At 39.9% G+C, this 13,012-nt stretch overlaps 1 protein-coding gene across 7 annotated transcripts in view; it reads left to right on the forward strand.

Moving 5' to 3' along the window:
* Positions 1–13,012, forward strand: part of RAPGEF6 (Rap guanine nucleotide exchange factor 6) — a 218,633-nt gene that overhangs the window by 61,797 nt on the left and 143,824 nt on the right. For all 7 annotated transcript variants that reach the window (XM_062189209.1, XM_062189210.1, XM_062189211.1 and 4 more), the window contains exon 6: positions 6,734–6,877. In XM_062189209.1, coding sequence (XP_062045193.1) covers positions 6,734–6,877 — 144 coding nt within the window. The remainder of the gene's footprint in view (positions 1–6,733; positions 6,878–13,012) is intronic.

Genomic DNA, 13,012 nt, shown 5'->3' on the forward strand with positions numbered 1-13,012 from the left:
TCTGCTGTCACCACTGTGAGCCATGTAAACATGTATACTCGCTTCACTTTGTCTTCAGTATGTTGTAAACTGTCTCATTTTTCATCTCTTCATGACTTTTTGTTCCATGGTGAGTAATTCTTCTGACTCCTTTCTAACTCATTAACTCCCTTTTTAATTGCACCTTAATATGCTATTCCTTCCTTCCTTCCTTCCTTCTTTCCTTCTTTCCTTCACAGAGAGAGAAATGTCTTCCTTTGCTGTTGGTTCATTCCTCAATGGCCGCTGCGGCCGGCACACCGCACTGATCCGAAGGCAGGAGCCAGGTGCTATGTGGGTGCAGGGCCCAAGGACTTGGGCCATCCTCCACTGCCTTCCCGGGCCACAGCAGAGAGCTGGCCTGGAAGAGGGGCAACCGGGACAGAATCCGGCGCCCTGACCGGGACTAGAACCTGGTGTGCCGGTGCCGCAGACGGAGGATTAGCCTAGTGAGCCACGGCTCCGGCCTGCTATTCGTTTCATTCATTTCTCTTTTTTACTTTTTTTTTCTATTTCATTTTGGGCAATTTTTATTTACCTATGTTTAAGCTTTGCTTGTTTCTAATTTTGAAAGCAGGGAGACAGATGTCTCATCTACCGGTTTACTCCCCAAATGCGAAAGCCAGGAACTGAATCTGGAATCCCCATGTTGATGTCAGGGATGCAGCTAGTTGAGCCATCATCTGCCGTTTCCCAGCGTGTGCATTAGCAGGAAGCTGGAAGCGCTAGCAGAGCCGGGACTCAATCCTAGGCACTTGGTTATAGATGCTTTAACTGTTGTTTCAGACACCCAATCATTTATTCTTAACTCATTGAGAAGCTTAAACTGCTTGAAAAACTAATAAGCTTGTTAAAGGCATTCTTCATTTCTGTTACTGTATTTTTTTTCTGATATGTTCATTTTACTCCATATTTTTGTGTGTGCTGAAATTCCCCTGCTGCTCATGCAAGGCTTTAATGTACTTATTATAGTTGTTCTAAGTTCTCTGTCTGATAGTTTGAGCATCTGAATCAGCTCTGATTTTTATAGACTGTTCTACTCATTGATTTTTCTCTTGGCAGTGTCTTTTTTTTTTTTTTTTTTAAGCTTTCTGTTTTTAGATTTTACTCATACTTTTGGATTTAATGCAAGGCATTGTGTGTAGGGCAGTAAAGCTTGAGGCCTGGAAATGAACATCCATCCCTCTTCTGGTGTTGAGCTAACTTTGGATTTGTTACTGGTGTGATTGTCTCTTTAGTGTAGCAGCAATTTATTTTCTTTCTTATTTTTTTTTTTTTTTTAAGATTTATTTAGAAAGAAGAGATAGAGAGTGAGCTTCCATCTGCTGGTTCATTCCCTGCATGGCCACAGTGGCCACACCGAAGCCAGGAGCTTCTTCCAAGTCTCGCTAGTGTGTGGCAGGGGCCCCAGGAGCTTTTCTTAAAGATTTATTTATTTTGAAAGAGTTGGAGAGAGGGAGAGACAGATCTTTGATCCACTGGTTCACTCTCTACATAACGTAAAAGACTGGAACTGTGCCAGGTTGAAGCCAGGAACCAGGAGCTACATCCTGGGCTCGCATGTGAGTCACAGAGCCCTAAACACCATTAACAGGGAGCTGGATCAGAATTGGAGTGGCCTGGACTCCGACTGTTGGTTGTCCATATGGGATGCTGGTGTCACTGGTGGCAGTTGACCCAGTTCACCCTAATGCCAGTGCTCACTTGATCTATCTTTGGCTGCTTTTCCTAGGCCATTTGCAGTGAGCTGGATCAGAAGTAGAGCAGCTGATAACATGAACTGGCACCCATATGAGATGCTGGCATCAAAGGTGGCAGCTGTATCTGCTGCGCCACAACACTGGTCATGCATCAGTGGTTTCAAATTCTCTGATGTCACCTTGTTTTTAGGTTTGTTGAAAGATTTTGTTTCGGTGTTCCTGTGATCTTGTGCCTCAGACAGGGTCTCTCTCCGTGTTCTCATCTGCTTTCCAAATGTAGGCTGCTGTGGCTTCATTACTCAATCTGCCTAGCCTAGTTGGGGGGAAGGTGGGAGAAGAGGGGATTTAGGGTTTTTTGTGGTCAGTGCTTGGTTGCCATTTATAATCTCTGGCTCATTTTCAGAGTTTCCTTCTGTTCTAAATTTCCTTTTTTTTTTTTTTTTTTTTTGTGATGGCTCTGTTTTCTGGTAAGTATATTGGAGTATTTGCAAGTCTAAGTCTGCTTTTTTTCTGTTTTTTATAGGTCTTCCTCACACAATGAGATTTTGTTGTAGTTGGGATTTTTCTATGTGAGTTTATATGCTGTGGAACTTCAGTATAGTGATAGATTTTTAGTTAGTTTCCTTCTTGTAAAGTTTTACATTATTTCTGCCTGTGTTTTTTGTATGTTATCAGTACTGAGCAATGCCTAAATTTAAGTATGTGCTTAAGGTGTTACCAGTTGAAATTACAGATGTTTGTGAGGATGACTGGTGGGTTTGAATTCTCTAGGGAAATTTTTTTTGTTTGGTTACTTTGTTATACTGTGTCCACCTCCTCTGCCCCCTTCCCTTCATTCGCCCTTTTAATGAGAGTGTAACTGCTTGGGATGAGCTTATAAAGAGTAGGTTTGCTCTTGTATTCTCCAACGGTGGTAGGTTCTCTGTGTTCTCTCACCTCCTTTATAAACATCCAAGTGGAAGGTCCAAGGTCTAGAGTTGGGCAGAAACAGTCCAGCTGGTGAGGGGCTTTGGTGTTAGCCTTCATCTAAGTGTTCTTTCTGGCTTTGGGATTCCTTCCTTTTGTGCTATTTCGGTTATGCATTTGCCAGTTTTTTTAAATTCTGCATTTTGATGCACCATTTGATGTTTTCAATACAACATATAAACATTTGAAGTTTTAAATACTTTACAGTTATATTTAGTTGTAATTTTAAATGGATTTAATCTTTTATATTGTAAATTGAAAGTCATAGATTTTTTTCTTTGCATTTGATATTTTCTCCAATATTTTGAAATGCAAAAGGTGCTTCCCTAAATTTAGTTTCCATTTCTACTTAAAAAGTCTTCATGATTTAAATTTCTGATTTTGCTCTATGAATGGTAGATATTTAAAGATCTAAGAATCATATAATAATGAACTTTGACCTGAAACAGAGAATCTGGTCTCTCTTGGGATAGGGTAACATGTCACCTCTTATATGTGAATTACTTAACATTTATGAGATTCTATGCTGTCTATTACAATAAGAAGAGTACCTATGTAATAGTGTTTTTTTCTGAGCCTTGAATGTGGTTTCATGATTTCTAGTGCAAGGCCTAATGGACTGATTGAATGAAGAATGAATGTTCCAGTGTTTTTTTACCTCTTACGGAGGTAGCAAATACTAGCTACCCATACAGAATTCTTTTGTCCTTGAGCCAAAAATCAATCTCTTGTCTCCTGTGGGTTTTACCTCCTAGTAGACTAATATGTAATGCCTAATTCTGCCTGCCTGCATATTTCTTGGGACCTTATGCATAGGCCCAAGGACCTAACATATTAGAAAAAAAGGAGAATTTAATGCCCATTTTGGCAACCCTCTTGAGTGTTAAGTAGACAAAGATTATTGTAATATAAGAGTTCCTGCTTTAGGGAACTTATCTCATTAGTGAGATAGATTTATCAAATAACTGTGTTTGGTATGTTTAGTGCTGTAAAAGAATTAACACCTCCCTGGAGAAGAAGAGATACATTTAGGGGAACAATGTGTTGGCAGCCAAGGATGAGAGGAATGTCTTCTGTCATTATGGAAGAGATGGGCAGTTGAAATGTCGATGTCATGTGAAGCTAGAATCAATAGGATGATACATATTGAGGAAGTAACCCAAGTTAATTAAGCTACTTGTGTAGCAGAGTTATTATTAATATGAGTATAAAGTCATGAATAGTCACTTTGACCTGGCTGCTGCATATGCTTGAACTCTCACATCTGAAAGAGAACAGATTACATAATCAAGTATTTCTGAAAAATCACTATATCTCATCAAAGCTTTTATGTGAGTTTCTGTTAGGAGGAAGATGAGTAAACAGCTTTTGAAGGTTATGCTTAGAAAATAAAATAAGAATATTTGCAGATTTACTGTAAGTGGCTTTGACATCAAATGTAACAAATCAAAATGTATTTGGTAAACAGTAGCAGTCCATCGTAGCATTTTAAATAGCAGACCTGACATGAATTTTCTGACTATGCAGGATGGAACGGGAAAATGTATCTAAAGCAGCAGGATCACCTGTTCTATAGTTCAGGACTGAGGTGATTAAAATTTGAATAAAGTGTGGTAGTAATGGAATGAAAGAACATTAGGAGAGGGATTTATTTAAAAAAAAGAACTGACAGTTTGAGACATGATTAAACCTAAGATTTGGAAGCCTGCTCAGACTCTACTTCTTAATGACAGGAATGGGGCCAGCACTGTGGCGCAGCAGGTTAATGTCTTGGTCTGAAGCGCCAGCATTCCATATGGGCACCAGTTCGAGACCCAGCTTCTCCACTTCCAATCCAGTTCTCTGCTATGGCCTGGAAAAGCAGAAGAAGATGGACTTGGGCCCCTGCACCCATGTGGGAGACCTGGAAGAAGCTCCTGGCTCCTGGTTTCAGATTGGCACAGCTCTAGCCATTGTGGCTAATTGGGGAGTGAACCAGCAGATGGAAGACCTCTCTCTCTCTCTCTCTCTCTCTCTCTCTCTCTCTCTCTCTCTGCCTCTCCTCTCTTTGTGTAACTGACTTTCAAATAAATAAATAAATCTTTAAAAATGACAGGAATGTTAAATATTTGGGGACTATGATTATAATTATTTAATTGAAGGCTTTTAGTACATTTGGTTAAAATTCCATCTAGAATGGATAACTAAATTGCTCAAAAGTAGATCCATTTTTGAAGCCCCATGCCAGCCCAGAAATAAAACACATTCACACACACACACACACACACACACACCCCGTTATCTGAAACCTTAAGATACTAGACTAGTATATGGATTGTCCCTAAATGGGTTTGTTTCTTCCAGTAGTTTTCATGCACATACTCTATGAGTAAAGCACCAAAGGAGGTGTTAGGGAGTTTAAATGCTGTAATACTTTCGGGCTGGTGCTGTGGCGTAGCAGGTTAAGCCACTGTCTGCAGTGCTGACATCCCATATGGGCTGGTTTGAGACCCTGCTCCTCCACTTCTGATCCAGCTCTCTGCTATGGCCTGGGAAAGCAGAGGAAGATGGCCCAAGTCCTTAGGCCCCTACACCTATGTGGGAGTCCTGGAGGAAGCTCCTGACTCCTGGCTTCAGATTAGCCCAGCCCTGGCCGTTGTGGCCATTGGGCGAGTGAACTAGTGGATGGAAGACTTTTCTCTCTGCCTCTTCCACTGACTCTCTAACTCTGCCTTCCAAATAAATAAATAATTCTTTTAAAAAAAAAAAAACTATTGTATTACTTCCCAAAGGCATTTCTTTTTCAGGAATTCATGAGTAACTCTCTTCCTTTTCCTAAATCTCCTCTGTCCAATACTGTACGCATTACAAATGCTATCTGCTTTGCTCTCTCTGCATTGATAATGTGTTTATTTTCATAAAGCATTTCATATGCCATTCCTTTAAAAAAAAATAAAAAAAAATAAAAGATTTGGAAGCCAAGCTTGGGAGCTGGGAATGTTAATTAGATTATATGTTTGGGTGCTTTTCAGTTTTGAAAGTGCAAGAAGCCTAATAAGATAAATAGGGGAAAACTGAGATCGTTATTGATTGAAAGTGAGGTTAATTATAAGCTATATTTTAGAGCATATCAATATACTTTGTAAAAATTAAGTTCAATGTATTATTTATTTGACAAGTAGAGTTATAGACAGAGAGACAGAGAGAAAAGTCTTCCTTCGGTTGGTTCACTCCCCTAATGGCCGCTACGGTCAGCACTACGCCGATCCGAAGCCAGGAGCCAGGTGCTTCTTCCTGGTCTCCCATGTAGGTGCAGGGGCCCAAGCACCTGGGCCATCCTCCACTGCCCTGCCGGGCCACAGTAGAGAGCTGGACTGGAAGAGGAGCAACCAGGACTAGAACCCAGTGCCCATATGGGATGCTGGCGCCACAGGCGGAGGATTAACCAAGTGAACCACGGTGCTGGCCCCGACACTGCATTCTTCTGTCAGCAACAGAAGCTTTGGAGATTGACCTATATACGTGTGCAAGTGGCTGGAGCATTTTAAGCCCTCAGTACATGTTAGCTTGCTTTTTCTTTTATTTTCTTTCCTGAAAAACACCAACCTGCCTTTTGGTATTGTCTTACATTAAGATGAACATGAAATAATATTACATAAAGTTTTTGTTGTTTTTTAGCAGTTCATTGAAGTCATAAGCAAGATGGTTTGCTAAGTAAAATAAGTCTGTAAACAGTTTGTAATAAGACTAACTCAGAAGTTATAATTACTGAATGCTTAGGTGTAGTTAACAACCTTCATTTCTGGTAAGTGACTTTACTTAGAGGATATATGCTTAGGTGTGCACAACAGGGACCGTTCCTGGAAGGAAGCTGTGGTCTCTACATCTCTATAACATCACCTTTACTTTTGTGAACTTGATGAGTGCCGTCCTTAATGTGGTCTGTTTTGGTGACACAGTTTCTTGCAAAAAATAAATGTAGCTTCCTTATGAGCTTATTAAGACTCCATAGACTGTCCTTAGTGTGGAAAAATTGGATGTTTAATGAAGAATGTGAACTTGTATTGCAGGTAGAGAATTCTAAAGACAATGAAGATAGTTTTCTACAAAGAGAAATTCCTGCCCGACAGTCTCGAAGAAGGTTTCGGAAAATTAACTACAAAGGAGAGCGCCAAACCATTACTGACAATGTGGACATTAATAGTTATCTTTCTGTGAGTATGTTTAGAGCATTTTGTGAGTCTTCATTTTCATATGTAGTATCTTTAATTTATATATATTTTTGAAGATCTCAACACTTAGGTTCTTCATGTGGAAGTTTGGGGCAAATAATACATTTATAATTTTTCTAAAGACTTATTTATTTATTTGAAAGAGTTACACAGAGAGAGGAGGAGAGGCAGAGAGAGAGAGGCCTTCCATCCGCTGGTTCACTCTCCAGTGGGCCACAATGGCTGGAGGTGTGCCAATCCGGAGCCAGGATCTTCCTTTGGGTCTCCCATGTGGGTGCAGGGGCCCAAGCACTTGGGCTATCCTCTACTGCCTTCCCAGGCCATAACAGAGAGCTGGATCAGCCAAGACCTGAACAGGCGCCCATATGGGATGCTGGCACTGCAGGCAGCAGCTTTACCCCCTACTCCATAGTGCCGTCCCTACATTTATAATTTTTAAAAAGCCTTGTGCTTGATTGAGTTGTTAGGAATGTGCTTAGCATTGGAAGTTTCATTTTTGCTTCTATGTTTGATGAATAATGTAACAAAAAATGTTTTACCCTATCTTTGTAGAAATACTTGTGGATTTTCTTTACCGGATTGGGGTATAGATTGGAGTCCTGAGAGTTCAGGTAGTAGACTCACTGGGAGTTTTAGGGTTTTTGTTTTTTGTTTTCAACTGATAGGCTCTAAGGCATAACACATGATGTATTATGGAAATTCTTCCTTTGAAATGTGGGACAAATGCATGCAATACATCTTAGTGCAGGAAAGTATGGAGATGTTAAAAGGTTTGTTTACCCATGCAGTTACTTAAAAAGTGGAGTAGTAACTTTGATAATAACAGAAGAAATACTAGCTGTTTCTTCAGAAGTCTTTACTGAAAAATAAATCAGTCAGGATATAAGGAAAAACCAGAAATAAATTTATGTGTATGTTTGAGGTGAGAGGTTCCATAATTAGTTTTCAGGGAATCGTGATCCTCAAGAATTGTCTGAAGCTTTTTCTCCTGTTGACGTGTGTTTAAATAATACTTGAAAGCTAGAAAGATAGTTGATGGCAGCACAATTCTCAAGGGAATGTTCTTCAGGTTGTTGGAAAGACACTCACTTGTTTCATTTAAGGAGTAAGAAGCAGGGATCTCTACTGGAGTCAGTATTAGGTTTAAGGCAGCTGTAAGCTTTTGTACCATTTGCGTAATAAGCAGACTTTGCTGACTTTATTTTACAGTGTGTGTTTAGTTTTTGAAAGATTAAGTATTGTTCCTACCACCTAGTTATGTAACCACTGCTGACTTTTCATATATTCTTAGATAAAACTTTTCAATATGTAGATAGTTAAGACTTTTGAAACCCTGGCCTTGAAAAACTTAAATATATTTTGTAATTTTTTGGAACTTAATACAAATTGAATATCTTTGCTGATAAGTATTAAAATTTAACGCTCTTTTTAGTGGTTACATAGTATTGCATTATAATAACGTGTAATGCATTTTCCAGTATTTGGTCATTGATTATTGATAATTTCTAGTTTTTCATTGTTTATTTAAAAAAGAGATGCTGAGTATTGTTGTGGTTATATAGGCCTACATCTTTATTTCTTTAGAAAAAAATCTCAAAAGGTAGGATTGCTAAATTAGTGTCTTTAATTATATTATTTGGTAATCCTTGTGTGAGCTGAAGAGTGCATATTGTGTGCATGTGTTTTGATTAATTTTTCTGGTCTCAACTATAGGTGTGTTGTTTTTCCAGCTACTTTCGGGGTTTTGTCATGAAACTCGACAAATCTTTATTTTCTCTTTGTAGCTGTGACTTGTGCTTATGAGTCATTTGCTTTTTAACTATCTTGTGTGCTGAAGATTGTCTTCTCAGGAAGGGAGATTCTGGTTTTCTGAGTGGATAGAAAGAGCAGTGGGCACCCTGCTAGGGATTCTGTTTGGTGATAATCCCTATGGAAAGTGGTATTTTGCATGTAACAGGCTTGTATAGCTAATGTCAGGTCATTATCCTGTTAAGTACTGTCATGAAGGGGAGTAGTAAGTTGATTCAATTTAGTCAAAACTGATTCATTAACTATTTTTGTGATGAGTTTTTGGTCATTATTTCGTGTTCATGAGTTAAAAGGATTTCATTTTCACTCTAAAAAGGGTATGTTTCAGGCAACTTTGAAAATGCAGGATTGATCCGCCTGAAATGCCTGTACCCTGGGTTCTAGTCCTGGTTGGGACGCTGGGTTCTGTTCCCAGTTGCTGCTCTTCCAGTCCAGCTCTCTGCTGTGGCCCAGGAGGGCAGTGGCGGATGGACCTGCATGGGAGACTGGGGGGTGGGGGTGTGAGGGGGGAACACCTGGCTCCTGGCTTTGGAGGAGGTGCGCAGGCTTGGTGCACAGGCTGCAGCATGCCAACATTGGTGGCCATTTGGGGGGTGAACCAATGGAAGGAAGACCTTTCTCTCTGTCTGTCTCTCTCACTGTCTAACTCTGCCTGTCAAAAGAAAATGCAGGATTGAGATGTTTTCATTTACTTTTAATTAAATCCATTAGTTATGTAAACTCTGTGCACCTGGCCAAAGTCCTGCATATTGGTCTTTGTTATTGGTAAGGCTGCATTGTCAGAAAATCTTGATAGTGTTTTTGAAAGCATCCAGTGGCAAACTGGTTTTATGGTCACTATAGGGTCCTTTATTTCTCTTGTCCTGTTGTCAAAAGTTTACAGAGAGAAAGAGTGGAAGAAATCATTCTTTCAGACAGGAATGGAAATTTGATAGTTTCTTTTTGAGTTTGCAAACCATTATCAACTTGTTCTTGCCAGAATGCTGAAAATTTAAATAAAAAATTCTTAAAGATACACAGAATGATTTGTTACTGCTGTCTTTAATCATAATTATTATTTAATTTTTGACCTGTATACCAAGCTTCTGTGGATATTCAAAATTTTTCATGTATTTTACTGTTACTTTCTAATGGAATGCTTAAAATGATGGAAAAAGATGGTTTATTCATATGGAGTTTTTTACAGTTTTATCATACATTACATTGTATAGATGAGAATCATATCTTAATATAAAACTTTAATATGAATACCTGTTAAACAGTAATATTTTAAAAACTCCATTGAATATTGCTCTCAGAATTTGCAAGAAATGTTTTTGCTTTTCATAACTTTACTGATATAATTAAAGTATAATACTCATATGTTAAGTGCACAATTTTATCAGTTTTTACACTTGCGTATAACTTTGAGACCATCGCTATAGTCAGTATAATTGATTTCCAAAAGTTTGTCTGTCTTCATATGTAATCTCTCCAGAGTTCACATCCATAAGCAACTGCTTATCTCCATTTTGTCACTATAGGTTAATTTTTTTTCTAGACCTTTCTATAAATGGCATAAGATAGCATGTATCCTTTTATTTTTTTGCCTGGCTTCTTAGGGTAATTTTAATGATTTTAAGATTCATCCATGTTGTATATATCAGTTGTTCCCTTCCCTTCTGAGTAGTACTCCATTCTATGAAAATATCAGTTTATTTCTATAGTAATCAGTTTATGAATATTAGTTTTATTCCAATTTTAGGCAGTTACAGTTAAAGTTCTGTGAATATTTTATAAAACTCTTTGTTGGGGCCGGCGCCATGGCTCAACAGGCTAATCCTCCACCTTGTGGCGCCAGCACACCAGGTTCTAGTCCCGGTCGGGGCGCCGGATTCTATCCCGGTTGCCCCTCTTCCAGGCCAGCTCTCTGCTATGGCCCGGGAAGGCAGTGGAGGATGGCCCAGGTCCTTGGGCCATGCACCCGCATGGGAGACCAGGAGAAGCACCTGACTCCTGGCTTCGGATCAGCGAGATGTGCCGGCCGCAGCGGCCATTGGAGAGTGAACCAACGGCAAAAAGGAGGACCTTTCTTTCTATCTCTCTCTCTCACTATCCACTCTGCCTGTCAAAAAAATAAATAAAACTCTTTGTTGACACATTTAAAAAAAAAAAAAGATTTACTAATTTTTTACTTGAGAGTCAGAGTTGCACAGAGAGAGGAGAGGGAGAGAGGTCTTCCGTCCGATAGTTTACTCCCCAGTTGGCTGCAATAGCCGGAACTGCGCCGATCTGAAGCCAGGAGCTTCTTCCAGGTCTCCCACGCGGGTGCAGGGGCCCAAGGACTTGGCCCGTCTTGTGCTTTCCCAGGCCATAGCAGAGACCTGGATCGGAAGTGGAGCAGCTGGGACTACAACTGGCGCCCATATGTGATGCCGGCGCTTCAGACCAGAGCGTTAACCTGCTACAACATATCGCCGGCTCTGGCACATATACTTTTATTTCTCTTAGTTTTATACCCAGAAGTGAGTGGCTGAGTCATGTGGTAAATGTGTTAAAAACTACCAAATTATCTGAGATTGTCAGTTCCACATCCTCACCAACACTTGCTCTTATTAGATTTTATTATTACTTTAAAAATTCTAGTAGTTTTGTAGTGGTATTTCATTATAGTTATATATTACATCTCCCTGTTGACTTAAAATGTTGAATATCCTCTCGTGTATGTACTAACCGTTAGATCTTTTCAGAACTTAGAACAAAGTTAAGTTACCTTTCAATGTTATCAAAAATTCCTAGGTTTTGGGGTAGGAAGATGTATTTGGCAGTTAGAAGTAGCAGTAAGATATTTAGGAGCAGTATTTGATAAATAGGATAGGTAACGGCCAGATTTAAAGAGTTAGTTAGATGGCTCCTCCGTCCTCAGTGACAGTGTGATTGAGAAGGTGAGCTAAATCCTCTGTGCTTTGGTTGCTTCATCTCTATAAATGAAGATGGTAATACCAGGTCTGCCTGTCTTATGGGATAGAAGTGTGAATGAAGAATCTTCAACAGTTCGTGGAAAATGTATATTATGAAAAAACAGTGCATGGATTTCAAATTTTTTTGCACCAAAATAAACTTAATTCTCGTTTTTCACAAACATATTGAAGACCCTTCTACTTGGAAGGTGGGAACACAATTACAGTCTAACCAGTAAGTAATATCTGTAGATTGTTCCTCTCAGATGTTTCAGAATTTATGTCTTCCCCTCAGTTTGCCATGTCATTGCCTTAGTGCTCTTGTTTTTCTTTAAGGGCTGTTATTCAAGTCCTTGGATCCTTAATTCCCACGTAGGAGACTGGGATGCAGTTCCAGTCCTGGCTTTGCTGTGGGCCAGCCATGCTTACTGCATACATGTGGAGAGTGAGCAGAAAGATCTCTCTCTGTATCTGCTTTTTAAATAAAATAAAAATAAGCAAATTTTAAAAACGTTTTTTAATTTAAAAAATGCATCTTACTCTTTTTAAACACATTCTGAATCCAATCAAAACATGGTACACTGTAAGAGCTTGGGGGAAAAAGATGTAATCACACAAGTAGGAAATGAGAAAAAGCTTCTTACTATGTTAGTGATGTGTGAGCCTAAAATCAAAGAGTAAGATCCAGAGTGTCCTAGTGTGACCACCACCCACTAAACAATCGCAGAATAAACAGTTGGGTAGAAAGAAAATAGGTAAGGAAGTCTGAGCAGAAAGAAACTTCAAATTTAAAACCCGTGTTCCGTGATACTCTCATGGAAATCCCTCTCTCCACGTGTTTGCTTGGGAAATGCTGGCTTACTCTAGGTATGTGCAGGCCCTCTGGTGGAAAAGCAGAGAAGAGACTGTCAACAGCTTAATCTGTGTCAGAGGAGGTACAAAGCAACATAGAAAACAAGTAAGAAAACCTGTGATTCCGCAAGCGCTGCGGCTCACTAGGCTAATCCTCTGCCTGCGGCGCTGGTACCCTGGGTTCTAGTCCCGGTTGGGGCTCCAGATTCTGTCCCAGTTGCTCCTCTTCCAGTCCAGCTCCCTGCTGTGGCCGGAGAGTGTAGTGGAGGATGGCCCAAGTGCTTGGGCCCTGCCCCCGCATGGGAGACCAGGAGGAAGCACCTGGCACCTGGCTTTGGATCGGTGCAGTACGCCGGCCGAAGTGGCCATTTGCGGGGTGAACCAATGGAAAAAAGGAAGACCTTTATCTCTGTCTCTCTCTCTCTCACTGTCTAACTCTGTCTGTCCACCCACACTGACACATTGCCAGATTGTTTAGCAAGACCATCATTTAATCTTTACACAAGCCTGTAGGTTA

Source organism: Lepus europaeus, chromosome 4, assembly GCF_033115175.1.
Source record: "Lepus europaeus isolate LE1 chromosome 4, mLepTim1.pri, whole genome shotgun sequence".
NCBI classification, from domain to species: Eukaryota; Metazoa; Chordata; class Mammalia; order Lagomorpha; family Leporidae; genus Lepus; species Lepus europaeus.